Source organism: Echinops telfairi, unplaced genomic scaffold (assembly GCF_000313985.2).
Source record: "Echinops telfairi isolate 266 unplaced genomic scaffold, ASM31398v2 ScPeMD7_2;HRSCAF=8, whole genome shotgun sequence".
NCBI lineage: Eukaryota > Metazoa > Chordata > Mammalia > Afrosoricida > Tenrecidae > Echinops > Echinops telfairi.
The window spans coordinates 10,287,880-10,308,307 of NW_022103898.1; the positions used below are offsets into that span (position 1 = coordinate 10,287,880).

The 20,428-nt window shown below is 45.4% G+C and overlaps 1 protein-coding gene and 1 pseudogene across 2 annotated transcripts in view; both read left to right on the top strand.

Moving 5' to 3' along the window:
• TNRC6B (trinucleotide repeat containing adaptor 6B) overlaps nt 1–20,428 on the top strand; it is a 192,461-nt gene that overhangs the window by 9,818 nt on the left and 162,215 nt on the right. For both annotated transcript variants that reach the window (XM_045290253.1, XM_045290265.1), the window contains exon 2: nt 1,582–1,670. In XM_045290253.1, coding sequence (XP_045146188.1) covers nt 1,626–1,670 — 45 coding nt within the window. In that variant the 5' untranslated portion in view covers nt 1,582–1,625. The remainder of the gene's footprint in view (nt 1–1,581; nt 1,671–20,428) is intronic.
• Nucleotides 13,580–14,174, top strand: LOC101644004 (annotated as a pseudogene).

Sequence of the window (20,428 nt, forward strand, 5' to 3'; positions counted from 1 at the left end):
CCACCGCCCTCCCTCCCTCGTGAACCCTTGATAAGTTATTGATTATTATTTTCATATCTTACATCATCCGCTAGTGCACTCTTTAAAGTATTTAAAATGCTTAAAAATAAACTTACCTGTATTATAATGGAGATTTGGTTTATGTCTCTTTGAGTAATTATTCCTTAGCTATTACATATTTAATGAATTAATTTAAATGTTGCTAAATCTTTAGTAGTTTCCTTTGGGTACATTTTAATTCATAAAATTTTAACAAACTTGTGCTTGACTCGTTTTATTCTGAGAGGAAAATGATTAGTTTTTATTGTCTTGCCCTATAAGGCTCTCCTCATATAAAAAGAGACTGACATTTAGTTTATTGAGTTAATTTTCTTAAAAGAAGTAGAACTCATGTGGCCTAATGTAAACCTCTGAAAACTCGAGGTCAAAATACTTTGCCCCCCAAGGGCCAATGGCCGTCCCTCTTAACCCTGATCCGATACCAGCCATTCCTGCCTCGGTGCTCTTCACAGCCGTCTGCGTTTCTGCTAAGTCCAGAACCCGTTGCAGTGGCTCCACAGAACTCACAGATGTGAGTTTATTAGGGAATTCAGCAGCTCACGAGTCTGGTGAGAAGTGCGCAGGACACAACTGTTCAATCAGGACAGTTTCTTCTGTGCCGTGCTGCAGGCAGGCCTTTCTCTGACCCTCTGCCCTACTCAGGCCAGGCCGCAATACTCTTCTAGAGTTGCCAATAAATGCACAAGGGGCATGCCACTTCACTGTAAGCCCCAACCCAAAAGCTTTCAACTCCAGTTCTGTGGGTCAGCAAGCCCAGCTTTCCCAATTAAGTTCCCAAAGGAACCCTACTCCCAAGCCAGCCTCCTGCCCAAAAGCACTCCGCCTAACTTGCTTTGTGAGCTGGGAAGTCTCCTGCTCTGGATCTTGGATTTGCTATTGCTGTGCTTCTGGGATCAAAGCTGTTTCCTGAATCAAGGAGGTTCAGTGCATAGGGATCTCTGGGCCCGAGAACGAACTCCACTCTCAGGTCTCCTCTCCTGCTTCTGAGTGGTTCACGTTATACTCAACAGGATGGCAGTCCCTCACAGCAGAGTCATAATTCTATGAGTACCTTCCCCCACCTGTCAGGAAAATGAAGGTGGTTTTCTGGGAGTAACAAAAGCTATGGCTGGAAGAGCGTGTTAGACAATTCACTGCATTGCACTCAGTTGGTCCTTTCTTACAGGTCAGTGTCTGTGGTATACTTTATTAAATATTTTCAATATCACCTCTGTCAAAAGTCTAATAAAATGGAGGAAAGACACCTAGAACTATTTAATAATCCAGTGATATAACTTTCTCTACCACCCTCCTCCTCCAACCCGGGGAAGATTATTTCTCTCACCTAAGATACATATATGTTTGTTACATGCAAGCATGCATGCATGCATACATACATAAGCCCTTACATTGCTAAGTTACTTAGGGTATATACTTTCTTGTCTCCTCAGCCTTAGTGATGGGATTTCACTGTGACTCTGAAGTAAACATTTTCTTGCGCGGAATTCCTTAATGTAATTTTTCTCGTCCTCCCTCTTTCAGGCAGTGTTTGTGTGTGTCTGCAGTTTTGCACAGCGTCTGTTCCCATGCAGACCAATGAGGGAGAAGTCTCGGAGGAAAGCAGTTCCAAGGTCAGTAAATTGCCAGCAGTTGGAGTGGAAATGAAACAGCAGCGGCAGTGGCTATGGAGAGTGGGTGTGTTGTTTTAGATGAATTAGGACGTAGGTTTGATTCACATTCGAACCTGCGATTGAGGAGCTTTTTCTTCCCTTCTCCATGCACTCAGAGTGGTGGATGCTTGGTTAAGTCGAGGCTCAGCAAAGGTGAGGAGGCCCTTCCAAGGGGCAGAGCGACACAATGGCTGCCGTAGGGGGCATTTATGAGGATGGCACAGGACTAGGCAGTATTTCATCTTGTTATACGCAGGGGCGCTGTGGGTCCGAACCAACTCCGCAGCACTCACCACCACCACTCACCACCCGAGAGACCCACGGCCTCAAACCGATTCTGACTCATAGTAGCCCTTTATAGGGTTTCTAAGACTGTGAATCTGAACAGAAACGGATAGTCTCATCTTTCTCCAGAAGAGCATCTGGTGGGTTTGAACCTTTGACCTTGCGGTTAGCTGCCCAGTGCCAGCCCACAGTGCTGCTGCTAGGACTCCTTCCAGCCCCAACAACATATGGCAAGTTTAAAACCAAAATGAATCATTTTTGCAGAGACTCGTACCATGTATTTTTTAATTGCATTATGAAAATTACACATGCATCTTATGAAAATGAAACCAGAGCTTGAGACAGCAAGAAGTGAAAGCTGCTTCTCTATTTCTGCTCTCTGCAGTGGCAGCCATCGATAATGTTGTAGACAGTTTTCTGTTAAAAATTATTATGTGGTCATTTGACTGCTTTGGTTTTTCAAGTAAAACTTTCTCTATAAGTAGCTGTCTCTGTGTTTATGACATCTCTAGATATCTGGCTCTGTGTCCTCAGTTTCCGCAGCTATTCCTGCCTGGCCCTCTGTTGTCTGTGTGGTTGTTCGGTGTCATCTGGTCGGTTTGACGCATAGTGACCTTGTGTACAACAGAATGGAGCACTGCCTGGTCCTGTGCCGTCCTCACAGTTGTTCTTCTGTTTGAGCCCATTGCTGCAGCCTGTGTTAGGCCAGGTTGACCAGAGAAACTAATCCAGAGATATTCAGATATGTGTAAGAAAGAGCTTTAGATCAAAGAGTAATTGTATATTAAGAAAACATCCCAGCCCAGTCCATGTAAAGTCCATAAGTCTGATATTAGTCCCTAAGTCCAATACTAGTCCAAAAATCCTTCTTCAGACTCACAGAGCCACACTCAATGATGCCGAATGCAGGAAGATCACAGGACAGTGGGTGCAAAGTCTTGGACCCAGTGTTAGTGGAAGCATCTCAGTGCTGATGTCGGTCTCCATGTGTCTCCTCCAGCTCTCTGAGTGTGGCTCTTCAACAGGAAGCTGAGGCAGAGAGCGAGAGGATGGTCCCAGAGTCCTCATCAGAAGGTCCTGCCCATAAGGAGGGATCATCAGGCTGTGACCTGATTACAGGCTAGACTCCACCCCTTCACTCTTAATCCCCTCAAGTTGACATGAGATTGTGTAACTACTACACAGCCACTGTGTCTGTCTATCTAATCAAGGGCTTTCCTCTTTTTAACTGCCTGTCTACCAAGCATGATGTCCTTCTCCAAGGACTGGTCTCTCCTGACTAGGGTGTAAAAGGAAGCCTCCCCATCCTTGCCTCTAAGGAGCATTCTGGCTGCACTTCTTCCAAGATAGATCAGTTTGTCCTTTTGGCACTTCGTGGAACTTTCCGTCTTCTTCACCAGCACTTCGATTCAAATGTTTCGCTGCTCCTCCTGCCTTCTTTATTCAGTGTCCAGCTTTTGCCTGCAAAGGAGGCACCTAGCCCTATGGGACTTGTTATGGGGGGAAAGAGACCCCAAGGCATAAGCTTATTTTACAACGACTCCTTAATTAAGTCCTAAACAGGACAGAGATTAGCCAAAACAAATATCTGGATGAGGGAGACCATCAACATGAGGCCACTATGGTCCCCAAAGGACTCACGGTAAACAAAGGAAACGGTCACAAAATCGTGATGGCAGCAGATGAGTTCGTCACAGTGGCAGGCTGGCCACGGAATCACAAAGGGACCGTGATTGGGATCATGATGTGATCGCAGATAGAAAAGCCTCTACAGCAGTGGTTCTCAACCTTCCTAATGCTGCGACCCTTCAATACAGTTCCTCATGTTGTGGTGACCCCCAACCATAAAATGATCTTCATTGCTATTCCGTAACTGTAATTTTGCTACTGTTATGAATCAAGCGACCCCTGTGAAAGGGATCAGGACCAACAGGTTGGGAACGGCTGTTTTACAGGATTGCTTCTGGGCTCTCTCGCCATCTTGATTGGGTCATGGTATAACCATGGGCCCCAGTGCCCCAATTTCCCTCAAGGGCATGAGCATGCGCTCGTGCGCGTGCGCGCACACACACATACATCTCTAGGGACCAGCCTGCCCTTTGGGCTGGCCACGGGAGTGGCTCATCTGCTTTCAAGCACACTCTGCCTGAGGGCTAGGCTTTTCACATGCTGGTCCGTGAACAGAAAGAACTCGGAGGAGGCTGACTCTGTGTGGCAGCTCAGAGTGGATGCCAGGCCCCACTGTCAGCTGGAGTCAGAGCCAGCTGCTTGCTCAGCTTGTCAGCTGCAAAGTCGTCCTCCGGTGACACCTTCCCTTCCTTCTCTGTCCATTCAGAGTTCTTCCTGGGCGCACCTGTAGGAGCCTTGCTCTGTCTCCTGTGCAGTGTCAGCACTCATAGCACTCCCGCTGTCCAGGGTCTACCCGAGGCCCTTTACAGTTGGGGGAGCCCATCTTCCTTCAGCAGAGCAGCATCAGCACTTCAGGGCTTCCCCCTTCAGCCGCACTGCCCAGCTCTGCTGCACTCTGAGGGCTTGGCCTCTGAGCCAGAGCTTACCTCCAGCCTCAGGGTCCCTCAGGGACTCTTCCTCTTTGTCCAGGCTTGAGGTCTAGTGCACGGCTAGAGGAGTCCTGTCATCTTGGGTTTTGGTGTGTCCCTTCTCACCAGTTAGCCTCATTCTTTCTGGAACTGGAGCAGAAGCCTGTGGACTGTTCAGGAGGCTCATCTAGAACCTGAATCAGTCACAGGGATAGGCTGAACTTGGGAGCCCAGTAACCCCGCCCTCCCCCTCACCACCCCAAAAATTAAAAACAAGCACAGAGACACACATACCCCAGCGACCTAAGATCCAGATGTGCACACACAAGATCCGCGTGCCCCACAGGATTTCTGAAGTACATACGTACCCTTCCCTGGGATTTTAATCTATTAGTTTATAATGAAATAGAACGTTAAAGACTGAATTCTGCGATCCTGGGGCTAGTGCAGTCTTTCCCTGGAAAGCTAAGGTATAATTGGAAGTTTTCTTGGCAAGCATGTAATTAGGCCAATGTGGAATTACTGAATAGTGTCAGTTTAGAACCAATTAGATAAAAGAATAAAAGAACATTCCTTTTTTGCATGCAGTAAGTAGATGCTTCAGCTTTCAGAAATCAGATTGTAACTTCACCTTTGTCTGCCTTGGTTTATTCAAGATTTCAGTTCTTTATCTTTTTCTTTCTGATGTTTCCCTTTCTTTAAATCCTGGTTATCTCTGGAATGCAGGATCTTGTTATAGTTAGTACTATGATCGCATAAATTGTGGGTGCCTATAAATAGCAAGTAAGGCCCCGTGGTGGCGAAGTGGGTGATGTGTTAGGCTGCTAACAACAGGTCTGCAGTTTGAACCTGCCAGCTGCTTCCGAGAGAAAAGCGACGAGGCTTTCTGCGCCCAGAGTGACTTACAGCTTCAGAAATCTACAGCAGTTCTACTCTCCTATCGGGTCACACTGGAAGTCAAGGTCGACTCAGTGGCAGTGAGTGCTTGAGTTTAAAAGTAGCAGTTAGGCCCTGATGGTGCACTGGATTAAGTATCTGGCTGCCAACCTCAAAGATCAGTGGTTCAAACCCACCAGCCACTCCTTGGGAGTGAAGTAACTGTCTGTCTGCTCCGCTCCAGATTTGCACAGCCTAAGAAACTCTACAGAACACTTCTGCTCTGTCCTATAGGGTTGCTGTGAATTGGAATCGGCTTGATGGCAGTGGGGTTTTTATGCGCCCTGGTGAGTAGCATTGGGTTGCCTTTTTAACAAAAGGTCAATGGTTGGGACCCACCAGCCTCTCCTTGGGAGAAAGGTGAGGCCGTCTGCCCCGGAGACCCGATGCAACAGTTGTGCTCTGTCCTCTCAGGCCACTCTGAGTTGGAATCGACTCGGACATGCCTTGATTTGCAGTTTGACTAAGAGAAATAATATCACAAGGCAGCTGGTTTTGAAGAAAGTAAGAACTTGCTACAAGAGACAGTAATTTTGAGCTAGTAAATGCATTCAGTTGTAAATAGAAACAATTCTTGGGTTAATTGCTAGGTACCAGAGTTAGAGATAACAGCAGTGACCACAGAGAGGGGACCCCTGCATTGTAGTGGACACGGAGTAAACTCATATAAATCCCCTGATTACAAAGTATAGTAAGTACTCTGAAGAAACCAAAAGCAATGGTAATACAGGGGGCCTGGAGGATAAACATGGGTTAGAGAAGGACGGCCTCTCTGAGAAGGTGACATTTTAGCTGAAGGCTAGCGAATGAGAAGAACCGTGTTCTAGACAGGAAACAGCTGCGAGCATTCTTGGCCGAATATGCGGACTCTCCGTGGAGAGGGCGGCAGAGACCTTGCAGAGTGTGGCAGTCCAGGCTGGGTGTGCAGTGTGGCTCCACAGAGGCTGGGGAGCCCTGAAGGCTGCTGAGGGGAGGAGTGACGTGGTATGATTTGCAGTTTTGAACACTGGCTCTGGCAGCGCTGTGGAGAATGGGTTGGGGCGAGGCATGTGTGGGAGCAGGAAGGCCAGATGGGTGTGGTGACGTTAGAGATGGGGAACAGGCAGACTTAAGTTAAGATGTACCGGACTGCCTGAGCCTAGTGCCCTGCGTGCGGTACTCTCTCAACCTGAAAGTCAAGGTCACATTGCAAGGTCACCTTGCGAGCTGAGGGACAGGTTGGCTTCATACAGATCATCACCCTTGAATACCTGGCCGCTTTCCAAAAAGCATCTACAAGGAGCCCTCAAAAGTTCACGGGTAAATGTCATTATCTTTTAATTTAATATTCCATGGACTTCTGAAGGCCCCCTCAGGTATGGGACTAAATGACCAAGACCACTGCTCTGAGCAACGTTGAGACGGAAGGGCAGGGGAGTAGAGCCTGACCTCACTCGGTGAAACCTGTAACCATTCACTGAAGGATTTGCTGAGAAATTGCTAAGTGGGAACCTAATATGCTATGTATGCTTCACCTTAAATGTAATAAAATATATTTTTAAAATAAAATTAATATCTTATATTCCCACCTCCAATATCAGTGGAGAGTGTGTGATTCAGCTTTGTGAGGCCAGCCCCCTCGATCTACAATTAGTGACTGAATTTGGGCCGGAATCCTGCTTGACTGACTTCTGTTTTGCAGTGAAAAGACATTTGAAAGGGGAAAGAAAAGAAATGTGCACTTCAGGTTTTTACTTTGTATTGCCTCTGAAATAGAAGTCATTGCCAGTTGGAGAGTTTGGAATACAAGCATTTAAAATGACAAGTCTGACGGCTGAGGCCATATCTGACCTCCGCCGGCTTCACGAGGGAGGAGAATTTGCCTCCATACAAACCTAAGGACAGTTGCCACAAGGCAGAGGTTAGACACGCCTCTGCTCTCCATCCTTCTGACCCTATTCCAACAGCAAGCATGCCTCCCACAACCCTCTACTTTCCTGCTGGCTTCAACCATTCATTGCTGTTCACACACAAAACTCACAATGCGGGGCCCTTATTAGGAAAGGTAACAGGTTACCCCAAGTTAGGATCAGTAAACCATAAGGATGTAGCCATTGGTCCATCACAACTCTTCTCCTCATCCAGCAGACCAGGTCTGTCTTTCTCTCTCTCTCTCTCTCTGGTCCTCAGCCTCTCAACCACACGGTGCCTCGAATTCTGCCTCTGTGGACCAGGAATCCCAGCAGCTCTTCCACCTCACAGGCCCACGATCTCAGAGGTTCCACCCCTCTGCTCTGTCCCTTGGTCTCTGGGTCAAAGCCTCTGGTGCTTGTTGTGGTCTTGGCCTCTGCCTCTTTAGGCAGGGATGTTGAAGGAGTTCCACTGATGTCTCTTCTTCCTTGATGGTCCTAGGATTCTCTCTCCTTCTGAAACTCTCTTACAGCCAAAGACTGGCAACTACAACTGACTAGTCCCCTCTTTTCGTGTTTCCCACAACCTTTTTGCATCATCCCACCTAACTAATTGGTGGGAGTTACAGAGACATGGCTACAAGAGCCATAGTAAGAAATTTCACTGGACCACAATGGCCTGTGGGGGCGTGGGGGAGTTTGGGGCTGCTAAAGGAATAAACACACCCCTCTTAGAAGTACACTTAGAGTGCTCCTTAGAAATGAGAATGGCAAGACTTTGGTTTGCTTCCTTTGACAGATCATGAGGAAAGACCAATTGCTAGAAAAGGACATCATGTCCCATATCCTTAGAAGATGGGGGAAGATTAGGAGGCCCTTAGTGAGATGGTTGGACTCAATGACCTTAAGATGGCACAGGCCCTGCCACGTCCTGGCCTTGTGTTACGTATGAGGTTGTCAGGCACCAGAGCCAGCTGGACAGCCACCATCGACAACAACCACGGAGAGGGTTCTGAGAATCGTTGAGAGATAAATGAAAGGGGCAACATAGTTTTGAAGACATCCTCCCCTGCGCGTGGGCAAGGAAGCCTGCTTGGAGAATGCGCACTTCGGTGTTCTTCTCAAAGAGAGCGTCCCTGAACCCCTGCAGTCAGCTTTCATCACTTCTTCTTGGAGAGAGACTACTTAAATTCAGAAATGGCCGAGGAATTGTACATTCATTGAGAGGGAGGCGATGCTGACTTCAGTCTTGAGTTTAGGAAAGCCCCTTTTCCCTGCCAGAAAACAACAACAACAGAGATGGCTTCCAAAAGACCGCCATGTATAGGCTATAGATAATGCTCGAATTAAATATGAGTACTCTTCTCTTTTGACTTGCCTATTTTTAAACTTTCTTTTATCCTTCCCTTTCTTCCATAAACTCAGCAAATATTTATTGAGCTCCTACTATATGCCAGGAGCTGTACTAGCGTTTTGTACATAAAGTTGCCCCATTGAACCATCATTTTTTCCTTCCTTCCCCCTTCCCTTTCCCCTTCCCATTTCCCTCTCCCCTTTCCCCTTACCCCCTTACCCCCTTCTCTCTCCTCTTTCCTGCTTCCCCCTTCCTAGTTCCTCTTACCCCTCCCCCTCTCCCCTCTCTCTTTCCCCTTTGCTCCAAGCATTTAAAGTGGAGGCAGAAAGAAAGAATGTTAAATTTTGACTTTGTTTTAGAATTGGTTTTTTTCCACTCTTCCTGAATGTTCACTGGCATGCAATTTTGTATGACCTCATCGCTTTCTCAAAGAGAGTTCTGCTCTTTTAGTGAAAAGTTTTTATTTTTTCCACATTTTGAGAGGTTGAATATGAAATTCTTAAGGTCCAGCCTCAGAAGTTAACACTGCTTTCGTTTTTCACCTTCTTCACAGGACCACACCACTTCAACTCTGAACCAGCCCATGGCCATCAAGGCTATTACGACTCATAGTGACCCTATAGGATAAAGTAGAAGCACTTGGTAGGATTTCAAGATCGTACAGGGAGCAGACAGTTCCATCTATCTATTCCGGAGTGGATGGTGGGTTTGAACCACCAGCCTTGCTGTTAGCAGCCTAGTGCTTAACTTGTTGTACCACCTGAGCCTTCCATGCCAGATTCCAGGGGAGGGAAGACAGAGTCCATCTCTCAGGGGAGGGGTGGGGAAAAGTTCAGGGGGCAGTGATGGCTTCTGGGCTGAAGGAAGGAAATGGCGGAGACCAGATTCTGTTAGGCTACAGAGTTTTGAGAATAGACAGCAGGTTTTTAAATCAGGAGAGTGAGATAGACATCTGCTTTCGATATGATTTACTCTCCATTATGATAATGGATAGTGATGTAAAAGGGAGCCTAAAATATCTAGGTCTTGAAACTCAGGTTCACTAAGATCTGTTTTGATTCTGTTTGCCCTAACCCACACCTGTGGGGGTCTTGCGCTGTCCCAGTCAGCCAGGAGGGACAGGGGGTGCCTCCTCCTCAAGGGACATCTGAAATGTGGGGAAGGCCATGACTAGCCTTTCTGGAGAGTTCCCAGGTGGGCCTGATGTCATCTTCAATTGTGTGTCTTAACGAGGATGGGTTAGAATTTCTCATTTCAGCCCCACATCCATCTTTCATTTAAAATTTAGTGTTATACATGTTGAGATTCTAAGTGATTAGTGATAATTTGCTAGTTGTAGGGATTCTGCAACTATAGTTATGCAGTGGGGTGTGTGTGTGTGTGTGTGTGTGTGTGTATGTGAGAGAGAGAGAGAAAGAGATCTAAAGCAAGCACAGTACAACTTGCTGAAGAACTGAACAGTTCATGCTGATTCTCTGTGCTCTTTGGCACCCTAAATTTTGTATAAAAAAGTAAACATTGCTCTAACTTGCTGTTCAGTCAGTTGAGCCTTGTGGCGACCTCATGTGTGACAGAGGACTGCTCCATGGGGTTTTCAAGGTGGTGAACTTTGGGAAACAGAGCACTAGGCCTTTCTCCCACAGCACGTCTGGGCGGTTTAAAAGCACCCAGCTAGTAAGTAGTTGAGCACATAACCGTTTGTGCCATCCAGGAAATTCTTAAATAATGTCTAGGGTTTTAACCCTTACAACTTGGCCCATCATGATACAACATGATACACATCACGATAAACAGGAACGATTTACATCAAGGATTCATTGTACTTGTATTCACCGTCAAGCTCATGGAAGCAGCAGTCATGAAGTAAAAGGATGTTTTGCACTGGGCAGCTCTGCACAAGACCTCTTTCAAGTGTTAGAGAGCAAAGATCGCACTTTGGGGACTGAGGGACAGCTGCCCCTAGCCGTGGTGTTTTCAGTCACCTCATATGTATGTGAAGGTTGGGCAGTAAATAAGGAATACCTACGAAGCATTCTTACATTTGAATGATGGTGTTGATGAAGAATATTGAAAATACCCCATGCTGCAGAAGAACAAAGGAATCTGTCATGGAAGAAGTACAGTCAGAATGCTCCTTGGAAACAAGGACAGCAAGACTTTATCTCATGCACTTTGGACGTGTTATCAAGGGAGCCCAGACCCTGGAGAATGATATCGTGCTTGACAAAGTAGTGGGGCAGGGAAAAAGAGGAGGATTCTCTATGAGATGATTGCCATAGGGACTACAGCAATGGCCTCAAACATGCCAATTGTGAGGACGGTGCAGGACTGGGCAGTATTTCTTTCTGCTGTTTACAGAGGCAGTATGAGCTAGAACCAGCTAGATGGCACCCAACAGCAAAAGCAATGGTCCAACTCTAAACTCACTGCCATCCAGTCTATTCCGACTCTTAGCAACCCTGTAGGAGAACCGCCCCTGCTGGTTTCCAGGACTATAGCTCTTTACAGGACTAGAAAGCATCATCTTTCTCCCTTGGAAGCCGCTGGTTGTTTGAACCCCTGAGCTTGTGGTTAGCAGCCCAACTCATTACCCACTGTACCACCAAGGTTCTTTACAACAAGGTTTAAGAAAATGATACATTTAAGCACCTGTATGTCTCTATTATACTTACTAAATGTAAAAAATACTGAGTCAGCCAGTCAACATTTTAGCTATAATTTCTTTATCATTTTAACAGATAACTAGTAAAACTTAGTCTTTGTAGAGAATAAAGTGCTATGTTTATTTACTAAACAGATAGGTAAATGAGATGATATAAGCACAAATACACATTTGTCCTTGAATAAGCGGTTTTAATTGACAAAGAATTGTAAGATCCATTCTCCAGGTCAAATGTTTATTTAATCAGGAAAACTTGATGGCAGAGTAACGCAGAGCCACGGTGACTTGTTTTGTCTTATTGGGGGACGTAGAGGAAAAGGGTTCAGACACTTTTTAGTAACATCTTTGCTTTATCAGCATTATATCACTGCCTTTGCCTGGTTCTGATTTAGTAAATTTTAACAAGATTTCATCATCTGATATTCTAAGGGCAGAGTAGAAAAGAAACCAGGGAGGACAGGTATTTTCCCATTTGTTTACATGGTGAATAAATAGGCTGATTTGAATTGGAGTCCGGATCTGTCCTAATCCAAAGCCCAAGCTAAACCCAATCCTCCAACCTGAAGAAGTTATATGGCAGCGTAATCAACTGTGTTTACGTCTATCATAGACACTTCCTTGAAGAGTCACTGAGTGTAGAAGAATGTGTAAAGGGAGGCGTGAGTGGGCAGTTGGAGCATGTGCACAGTCATATAGTTCTCACGAGGGGGATAGTTGGGTGAGACTGTGGGCCCTGGGGTTAGAGCCCGGATCCTGCAGCTGTACAGGCAGGCAATGGGGAGCTGTAGAAGATTTTAAACCCCAGGAGAAACCTGGTCTTCTATGTGCTTTAGAAAGACCACTGTGAGAGCACTGTGAGGACTTGATTACGGATGTTTTTTAAAAGACCAAGAACCCAGTTAGGAAGCTCCTCAAGAGGATTGGAGAGACTCTGACAAAAAGACAGTAACAGCAGGTTTGAAGGGGAGCAGACTGACTGAGAAGTGGCCATGGGGGGTGGGCCGGGACAGGACGACTCTGAAGGTGAATTGTGGGCTTTTCACTTGGATGGGTTGCAGGCTGGCATTCAGTACAAGAGACAGATGGTTGATGTAAACTGTGATTGGGTGTACCTGGGGTTGGAGGGTTTGGATTTTGAAAACTTGAAGTGCCTGCATCCGTCCCAGGAGAAGATGGGCGGTGGGAATGTTAGAGCTTGGTAGAAAGAAGACACAAGGTCTAGCTTTGGGTGCTCTCCGAGTATAGTGTAGATTTAAATAAATAAATAAAACAGAACTCACTGCCATTGAGTCAGTGCCAACTCATAGTGGACCTTTAGGGCAGGGTAGGACTGCCCCTGTGGATTTCCAAGACTGCTAACCTGTACAGGAGGAAAAAGCCTCGTCTTTCTCCTGTGGAGTGGCTGGTGGTTTTGAACTGCTGACCACCTTGCCACCAGGGATCCTACTCTTACAGCTTTCCTGAAATGTATTTATATACTACAAAGTCTACCCATCTAAATCGTACAATTCAATTACTGTGTTGTTTTGTTTTGTTTTTCTTTGGTATATTCACAGAGTTGTGCAGGCATCAGCTCAATCGAATTTTCTAGAACAGTTTTCCTTACTCCAAAAGGAAACCCCATCCTCATTAGCAGTCACTGCTCATTTCCCCCTTTCCTCAAACAGTGTTGGTGGGAATGTAAAATGGTGCAGCTGCTTCAGAAAACAGTTTGGCAGTTTTTCAAATAAAGTCAAACATAGAATTACTCTATGGCCCAGCAATTCCTTCCCTAGGTATATACAAGAGAATTGAAAACATATGTCCATGCAAAAACTTGTACGCAAATGTTTGTAGCAATATTATTCATCATAGCGAGGAGGTAGAAACAACCCAAATGTCTAAACAAAATGTGATACATTCATACAATGGAATATGCGCCAGTCATAAGAAGAATGAAATATCCATACATTATGAATCTCAAAAGCGTGATACTAAGGGTGAGAAGACAGAAACAGGATGCTCCATGTGGTGTGATGCCATTTGTATGTGAGGTGTCTAGAATAAGCAAACCTACAGTGACAGGAGAGAGATTAGTAGTTGTCAAGGACCGAGAGAAGGGAGGGCCGAAGAGATCATAGCTGTTGGTGAGTCCAATGCTCCTTTTGGGGATGATGAAAATGTTTTAAAATTAGTGATATTGCGCTTTTCCCAGGCGGCTGCCAAAGATGGCGGAGGGGCAGGTCCTGGTGCTCGATGGCCGTGGCCATCTCCTGGGGCAGCTGGCGGCCATTGTGGCAAGCAAGTGCTGCTGGGCTGCAAGGTGGTGGTGGTGTGCTGTGAGGGCATCAACATTTCTGGAAACTTCTACAGAAACAAGTTGAAGTACCTGGCCTTCCTCCAGAAGCTCATGAATACCAACCCCTCCCGCAGCCCCTACCACTTCCGGGCCCTTAGCCGCATCTTCTGGCGAACTCTGCGAGGCATGCTGACCCACAAGACCAAGCGGGGCCAGGCTGCCCTGGACTGGCTCAAAGTGTTTGATGGGATCCCAACCCCCTATGATAAAAAAAAAGCAGATGATGGTCCCTGCTGCCCTGAAATCCATACACGTTTGCCTACCTGGGCCGCCTAGCCCATGAGGTGGGCGGGAAGTACCAGGCGGTGACAGCAGCCCTGGAGGAGAAGAGGAAGGAGAAGGCCAAAGTCCATTACAGGAAGAAGAAGCAGCTCATGAGGCTGCGGAAACAGGCCGAGAAGAACTCGGAGACAAAGACCAACGAGTACACAGAGGTTCTAAAGACCCATGGACTCCTGGTCTGAGCCCCATAAAGACTTAGTCCTTCACTGGCCTAGCTTGCCTTTCCTCCATCACCATCCTGGGACATGGGACATCCTCAGTCACAGCAGGGCTCAGGTGGCACAGAAAGTGCCCAGATCAAGCTCAGGCCCACAGCACCCATCTGTGAGGTCTTTCCGTGAAGTCTGCAGCTATTGGCTGGTTAGCTTTTACACAAACAGCTGGAGCAGCCAGGCACTACCGCAGCCAGCATCGGCCAGGAACTGAGCTAGAAGACGGGGAGAGAACAAACAAGCGTGTTGGGCATTGGCTGTAAATGCTGGTTCAGCACTGTACTCTGCAGCCAGCGAAACAGGCCTGGAACTTGTGCTGTGCCAGGTGCGCCTGGGGAAGAGAGGAGTGGGATTCGCATGTGCAGGGCCACAGCATTGCCCTCACAGCTTTCCTGGTCTGTAATTTAAAACTAATAAATTACCTGGTGAACCAAGAAAAAAAATCAGTGATATTGAATAACTCAGTCAATATATTTTTAGAACAACACCGAATTGTACACTTTAAACAGGTGAACTGCACGGTATGTCAACTCTATCTCAAATCTGTGTTTGTTTCTTTTTAAAACGGGCCAAAGATTTGAATAAACACCGCATCAGAGAATCTGTGACTCATGAAGAGATATTTCAGCATGAATGCAAGTAAAACCACCAAGAGATACTTGTCAGGGAGATTTGCCTGCTAGCATGGTTAAAATTTAAAAAGACGTACCATACAGACAACATGCTTGGGAGAGTAGAGGGGCAGTCAAAAAGGAAGACCCTCCACAAGATGGATTGACGGTGGCTTCAAGGATGGCTGGGACATAGCAATTATGCAGTGGTGCCGGACTGGGCATTGCTTCATTCTGTTGTACATGGGGTCACTATCAGTCAGAAATGGCTCGACAGCACTTAAAACCACTACCAGTCTACCTAGTGTTGGCGAGGGTAGGAGACACCTGGAACTAGCACACACTGTTGGTGGGGCTTTAAAACACTACCACCGATACGAAAGCATTTAACTGTTCCGTTAAAAGGTGAACACAGAACTATCATACACTCTTCCTTCAACTCAAGGTTTTATCCAGTAGCAAAAGCATACACAAAATTTTAAATGAGTGTTTCTAGCAGCCTTATTTGCAGAAGCCAGACTCTGGAAACAACCCAAACAAACAAACAAACAAAAATTGCCATTGGGCCAATCCCAACTCATGGTGAGCCCATGCCCATGTGTGCTAGAGTATAACTTCAGTTCACCAGAACTTTCCTTCCAGACTCCTCTGGAAAGGCTCGAGGCCTCCAGACTTGCAGTTAGCAGCACAGGACGCACTTGGTACCACCCAGAGCTTGGGGTCCTGCACTCGGAACCAGCGGTGCGCAACAACAGCAGCTCTGTAAAGTCACTGAGTTCGAATCAACTTGACTGACTACAAGTTTGACAATGATTCAGTACCTAGCTCAAAAAGAACCAGATGTGGTGGTTTGCACTCTGATTAAAGCTAAGGACAAATAGGAGATCCTAAAAGATTGCAGAGAGAAGAAGTTGGTCTTTCTAGAACAGTAGTTCTCAACCTGTGGGTCCGTGACCCCTTTGGGGGTCAAACGATCCTTTCACAGGGGTCACCCGGTTCATAACAGTAGCAAAATTACAATTCTGAAGTAGCAATGAAAATAATTTTATGAAGATTAGGATACAGAATGAATTCCTGTATAGTAACTCTGGGAGCTAAAAGCAAACAAACAATGAGGCGTGGCCAAATGGACAGTGGGAAAGTGTTTCCTAATTTGAATTCTATTTTCAATTATGTTTGTGGGTTAAAATTTTTTTCTGTATGTCATTTGTGTGTTAAATAAAGCCTTGCAAGGTCTCTAAAGACCCACCCCTCATGGTTTTTTCCCCCCAGGAAACCAAGAGTTGATTCCAACTCATGGCCACCCCTCGTGTCAGAGTAGAACTGTGGCCCCTAGGATTTTCAACAGCTGAAACAAGCGTTTCAGCTTGTCCGAACTTTTTTCCAAGGTGCCTCTTCATAAACTCACACTGCCCACCTTTTGATTAGCAGCCAAAAAAATTGACATTTACACTGCCCATGAATTCCTTTCTCAGGAAGTGACTGGGATCCATGCTACTCGCAAACCTGGAAGTCAACCATGGAAGGCGAGAAATGAGGAATCCGGGAAACAGACTCCCACGGAGGCAAAGGAGCAGGGAGCTTCCGAGATCTAAGGGAAGCGCTCTCCCTGGCAAGGTGCCAGCGAGTCCGCAGCCTTGAGTGAGCAGACCAGACTGGAACAAGGGGAAACCCTGAAGACTGTTTCCAAGCCAGGAACGAAGCTGATAGATCACTAGGAGTGTTTGAACTTATTATGAGGAGATGTACAGCTCTGTTGGAGAGTTTGAGGGTGAATTAGTGAAAAATACATAATAAATACTAAGCTACCCCCTAAACACATTTGAAAGGAAGTAGTAATCATTAGTTCCAGTAAGACCCCAAAATTGTATAAGAAAGGAAATATAACTAATAGTATTCTGCATGATTTAGCTGTATATGTCATTTACTTAGGAATAGCACTGTTAACACTCAATACTGATTTGACAGAAAGGAAGACTTAGTGAGAGAAGGGGGTGGATGAGGTGAGGGTGTGTGAAGTGTGAGAGTTTGAGGGTACAGCAGTGAAGGGTACTAGTTTTTGTTTATGTACTTGTGCTATTATTGAACTTTAAAAAGAATTCACATTGGAGTGTTACTTCCCAAAATTTTTCAATGTTTTTTCAGCTCAGCGGTGAGAATGGGGATGCTTTTGATATTGTATCTAAAAAGTCAGGGGGATGATTGACAATGTTCTCTAACTTAAAATGACAATGATGTCTTTCAGGTGATCAGAAACCTAAATAAACCACAGATAGATGAATGGATTTGGGGCTTGCACTTAATTGTAACCCCAATCTAAGAAAATGAATTCTTAAGACACGACCTTGCTTGATGCTTGCCCTCATGAAGAGGTCACTGTAGATATGGGTGTTATAGCAAAATGTGGCGAAGAAACTAGATATACAGTAGTGCCTGCCTGTCAGTCTGGGTTCTTAAAGGCTTGTTTTCAAACAAGCAGCCATCTAAGTGAGGCATCAACTAAGTCCACATGGAAGAAGCACACTAGCCTGTGTGATTCAAGGATTGTAAATAATATATTCCAAATCTAAGGGAGGGAATGGTATCAGAGCTTGAATTGTGAACACTTGGTTTGCAGAAGGCTGTGGATGACAGGAGAAGCCCAGAATCCATTTGCAGGGTCCACACATGGGTTGAGGCTCTAAAGAATCCTCTCTGATCATAGTTGAGGGATGTGAATAGACCTGTTATCAGACCGAGAGCATTGTAACGTCAAGGCAGAGATAGTTCAAAAAGTATTATTATTTGATCTCCCTTTTGACCTATTTTTTTTTAAGTGAAGGGGAAATACATGTGAATTAAGCCCCTGGTGAATCCCCTTTAACCATGTACCAGGGATGTGAATAACCTTGCTAATCATGCAAAATGCGTTGGTAAGTGGATTGTTGCAGATGCAGTTAGGTTAAAATTTGACCTCCTGTATGATCCATTTAAATTTGTTTTAGTTTTCAATATTTTCTGATTGAGGTTTTTCTCTATTTTACTATGTTATTGTGTTAGGTTTTTTGTTTGTTTTAAATATTTTTCTCTGTATAGAATCCAGGATAGGAAAATTTATAGAGACAGTAATTGGATTAATGATGCCTTAAGAGTATGGCAGGGGCAGAATGATGAGGGCAATGAATGTACAAATGCGCTTTACACAATTGATGTATGTCTGGATTGTGATGAGTTGTATGAGCCCCTAATAAAATGATTTAAAAAAAAAAAAAGTATGGCAGGGACAGTTGGGAAATGGGGAGCTAATAACAATGGGTATAAGAATGGAGAACATGTTCTAAAACGGATTGTGATGATGACAGTACATTTCTTCTGGTTGTGATTAAACTATTGAATTGTATGATATGTGAATTATATGCCAGTAAAACTGTTGGGTGGGGGGGGGTGAGTAATAGAGAGAAGGATAAAAACTGGAGAATATTTAGGGAAGGGCCTAAGGCCAAAAATCATGTTTCCTAATATGAGAGGCTGTGAAATACTTGTAGAGAGAGGACAAGCTTAGGCGCAGGAGAAAGAATCCCTGCTATAGCATGGTCCCAGAGGAGTTGCTGTAGTGCAGGGCATCATTTAGTAAAGAAAGCGGGGAGGCACAGGTTAATAACAGTTGTGAGAGGGGAAAGGGGCTTTGGGGATCCCTGTGGGGAGTGTCATCCCCAGAAAGCAGGGGACAAAGGAGAATGTCTCAGATGGGCTTGAGGCCTCTGAGATCAAGAAGGGTGCAGAATAGCTAAGTGAGGAATGCACTCCAGATAGTACATCAAACATGCATTGCAACTAGTTTGGACCACTTCAGCTGCTCAGGAAGTGCACTGAATGAATGACAAAAGGGGAGATAGCAGGCAGAGAGTGTTGCCTCCCTCCCAGTGGGGGAAGCACAGGGACAGAGGCCACAGCTGCACAGGAAGTGTGACCACTGGTAAAATGTGACTGAGGCACCTTGGGAGACTGAGAGGAGGAAGTGCTAGATGTTAGCGGATGCTTCCTAGGAAAATTGCCATATATAATATATACTCAGGTGTAAGCAAGTTTTTCAGCACATTTTTAATGCAGTTTTTGTGGTAAAATTAGGTGCCTCAGCTGATATTCGGGTCGGTTTATACTCGAGTGTATACGGTAACTGGAGTCGGAATTTGAAGGATGAGTTCATGGGGAGACAAGGTGAAGAAGGGCCTCCAGGGAGGGGTTGGGAAATGTGACCATAAGGGGAAATCCATTGAGCTAGTGAAGAACCAGTTCTGTAACTTTTCTGCAGCGATACCCTGGCGTTGGGGAGTAGGAGAGAAGAATGTGGGGGTGGCAAGGCAGACAAGTCCTCAGGACACGTGGGGTGGTGAGCCAAGTGAGGCTGCTGGGGAACCCAGGCAGGTGAGGATCTGTGTCCATGCCATACCCTCTGAAGTAGAAGCCACTAGAAAGCACTCCTAAGAGTAGTGATGAGTCCTCAAAGCATCTGATAATGTGGATGAATCTAGAGGAAACTGTGCTGAGGCTACCAAATTGATCACAAAAGGAGAAATACAGTAGGATGGCATTTTCCTAAAAAGACAAGAGTAGACACCATATATGCAAAAATCAGTGCTCATGATTGACTACCCAGGTAAGGGCATGAGGCGTAGAGGGGGAAGCACTCTAGGGTGTATCATGTGTAAGTGAAATGCACACAGCTTGACCAAGGTAGATGAAAGCATGAAGAACTACACAAGGAAAAAGCACAGTTTATGACAAATAAAATTTTGTTGCAATAACAACCATTATCAAAAATATATGTGTGGTTAAACAAATATGACACCGCCATATATTTGTATGGGTATGATTATGTGGCTATACACATGGGCAGAGATAACAATGTATTTGTAGGCATAAGTACAGTTTGCTTTGTGTGCAAGCATATATATCCCTGTAAACCACATAGGGCATATACAGTGACAGATACTTTTTTTTTTTTAATTTTTCTTACAGATACTTCTTAAAGATAACCAAACCCCTTGCAAGCTTAGTTTTCAGGAGTTGAAGTCTTTGGACCATCATCTCATTAGTCAGCCTGGTTACCTATTGTAGAGAGTTCCTGAGGTGTATGTTTTATGTCCCAATGGGGGGGAGTAGTGTCTGGGATCTTAAAAGCTTGTCAGCAGCCATCTAAGACATCTGTTCTCAGTTTCCCACGGCAAACAAAAGAGAAGGAGGGAACCAAAGACTCAGACAAGGAAACCATCTGCAGAACAGACAGCCCACCCAGACCACAGCCTCCTCTGTGCTGAGACCAGAAGAAAGGAGATGGTGCCCCACTACCACCACATGCTCTGACCAGGCCACAAGAGATCAGTCCTGTTAGGACAGGAGGAAAAGGTGGAACAGACCTCACATTCTTTTTTTTTTTTTTAATCATTTTATTAGGGGCTCATACAACTCTCATCACAATCCATACATACATCAATTGTGTACATTTGTACATTCATTGCACTCTTCATTCTCAAAACATTTGCTCTCCACTTAAGCCCCTGGCATCATTTCCTCATTTTCCCCTCCCTCCCCGCTCCCCCCTCCCTCATGAACTCTTGATAATTTATAAATTAT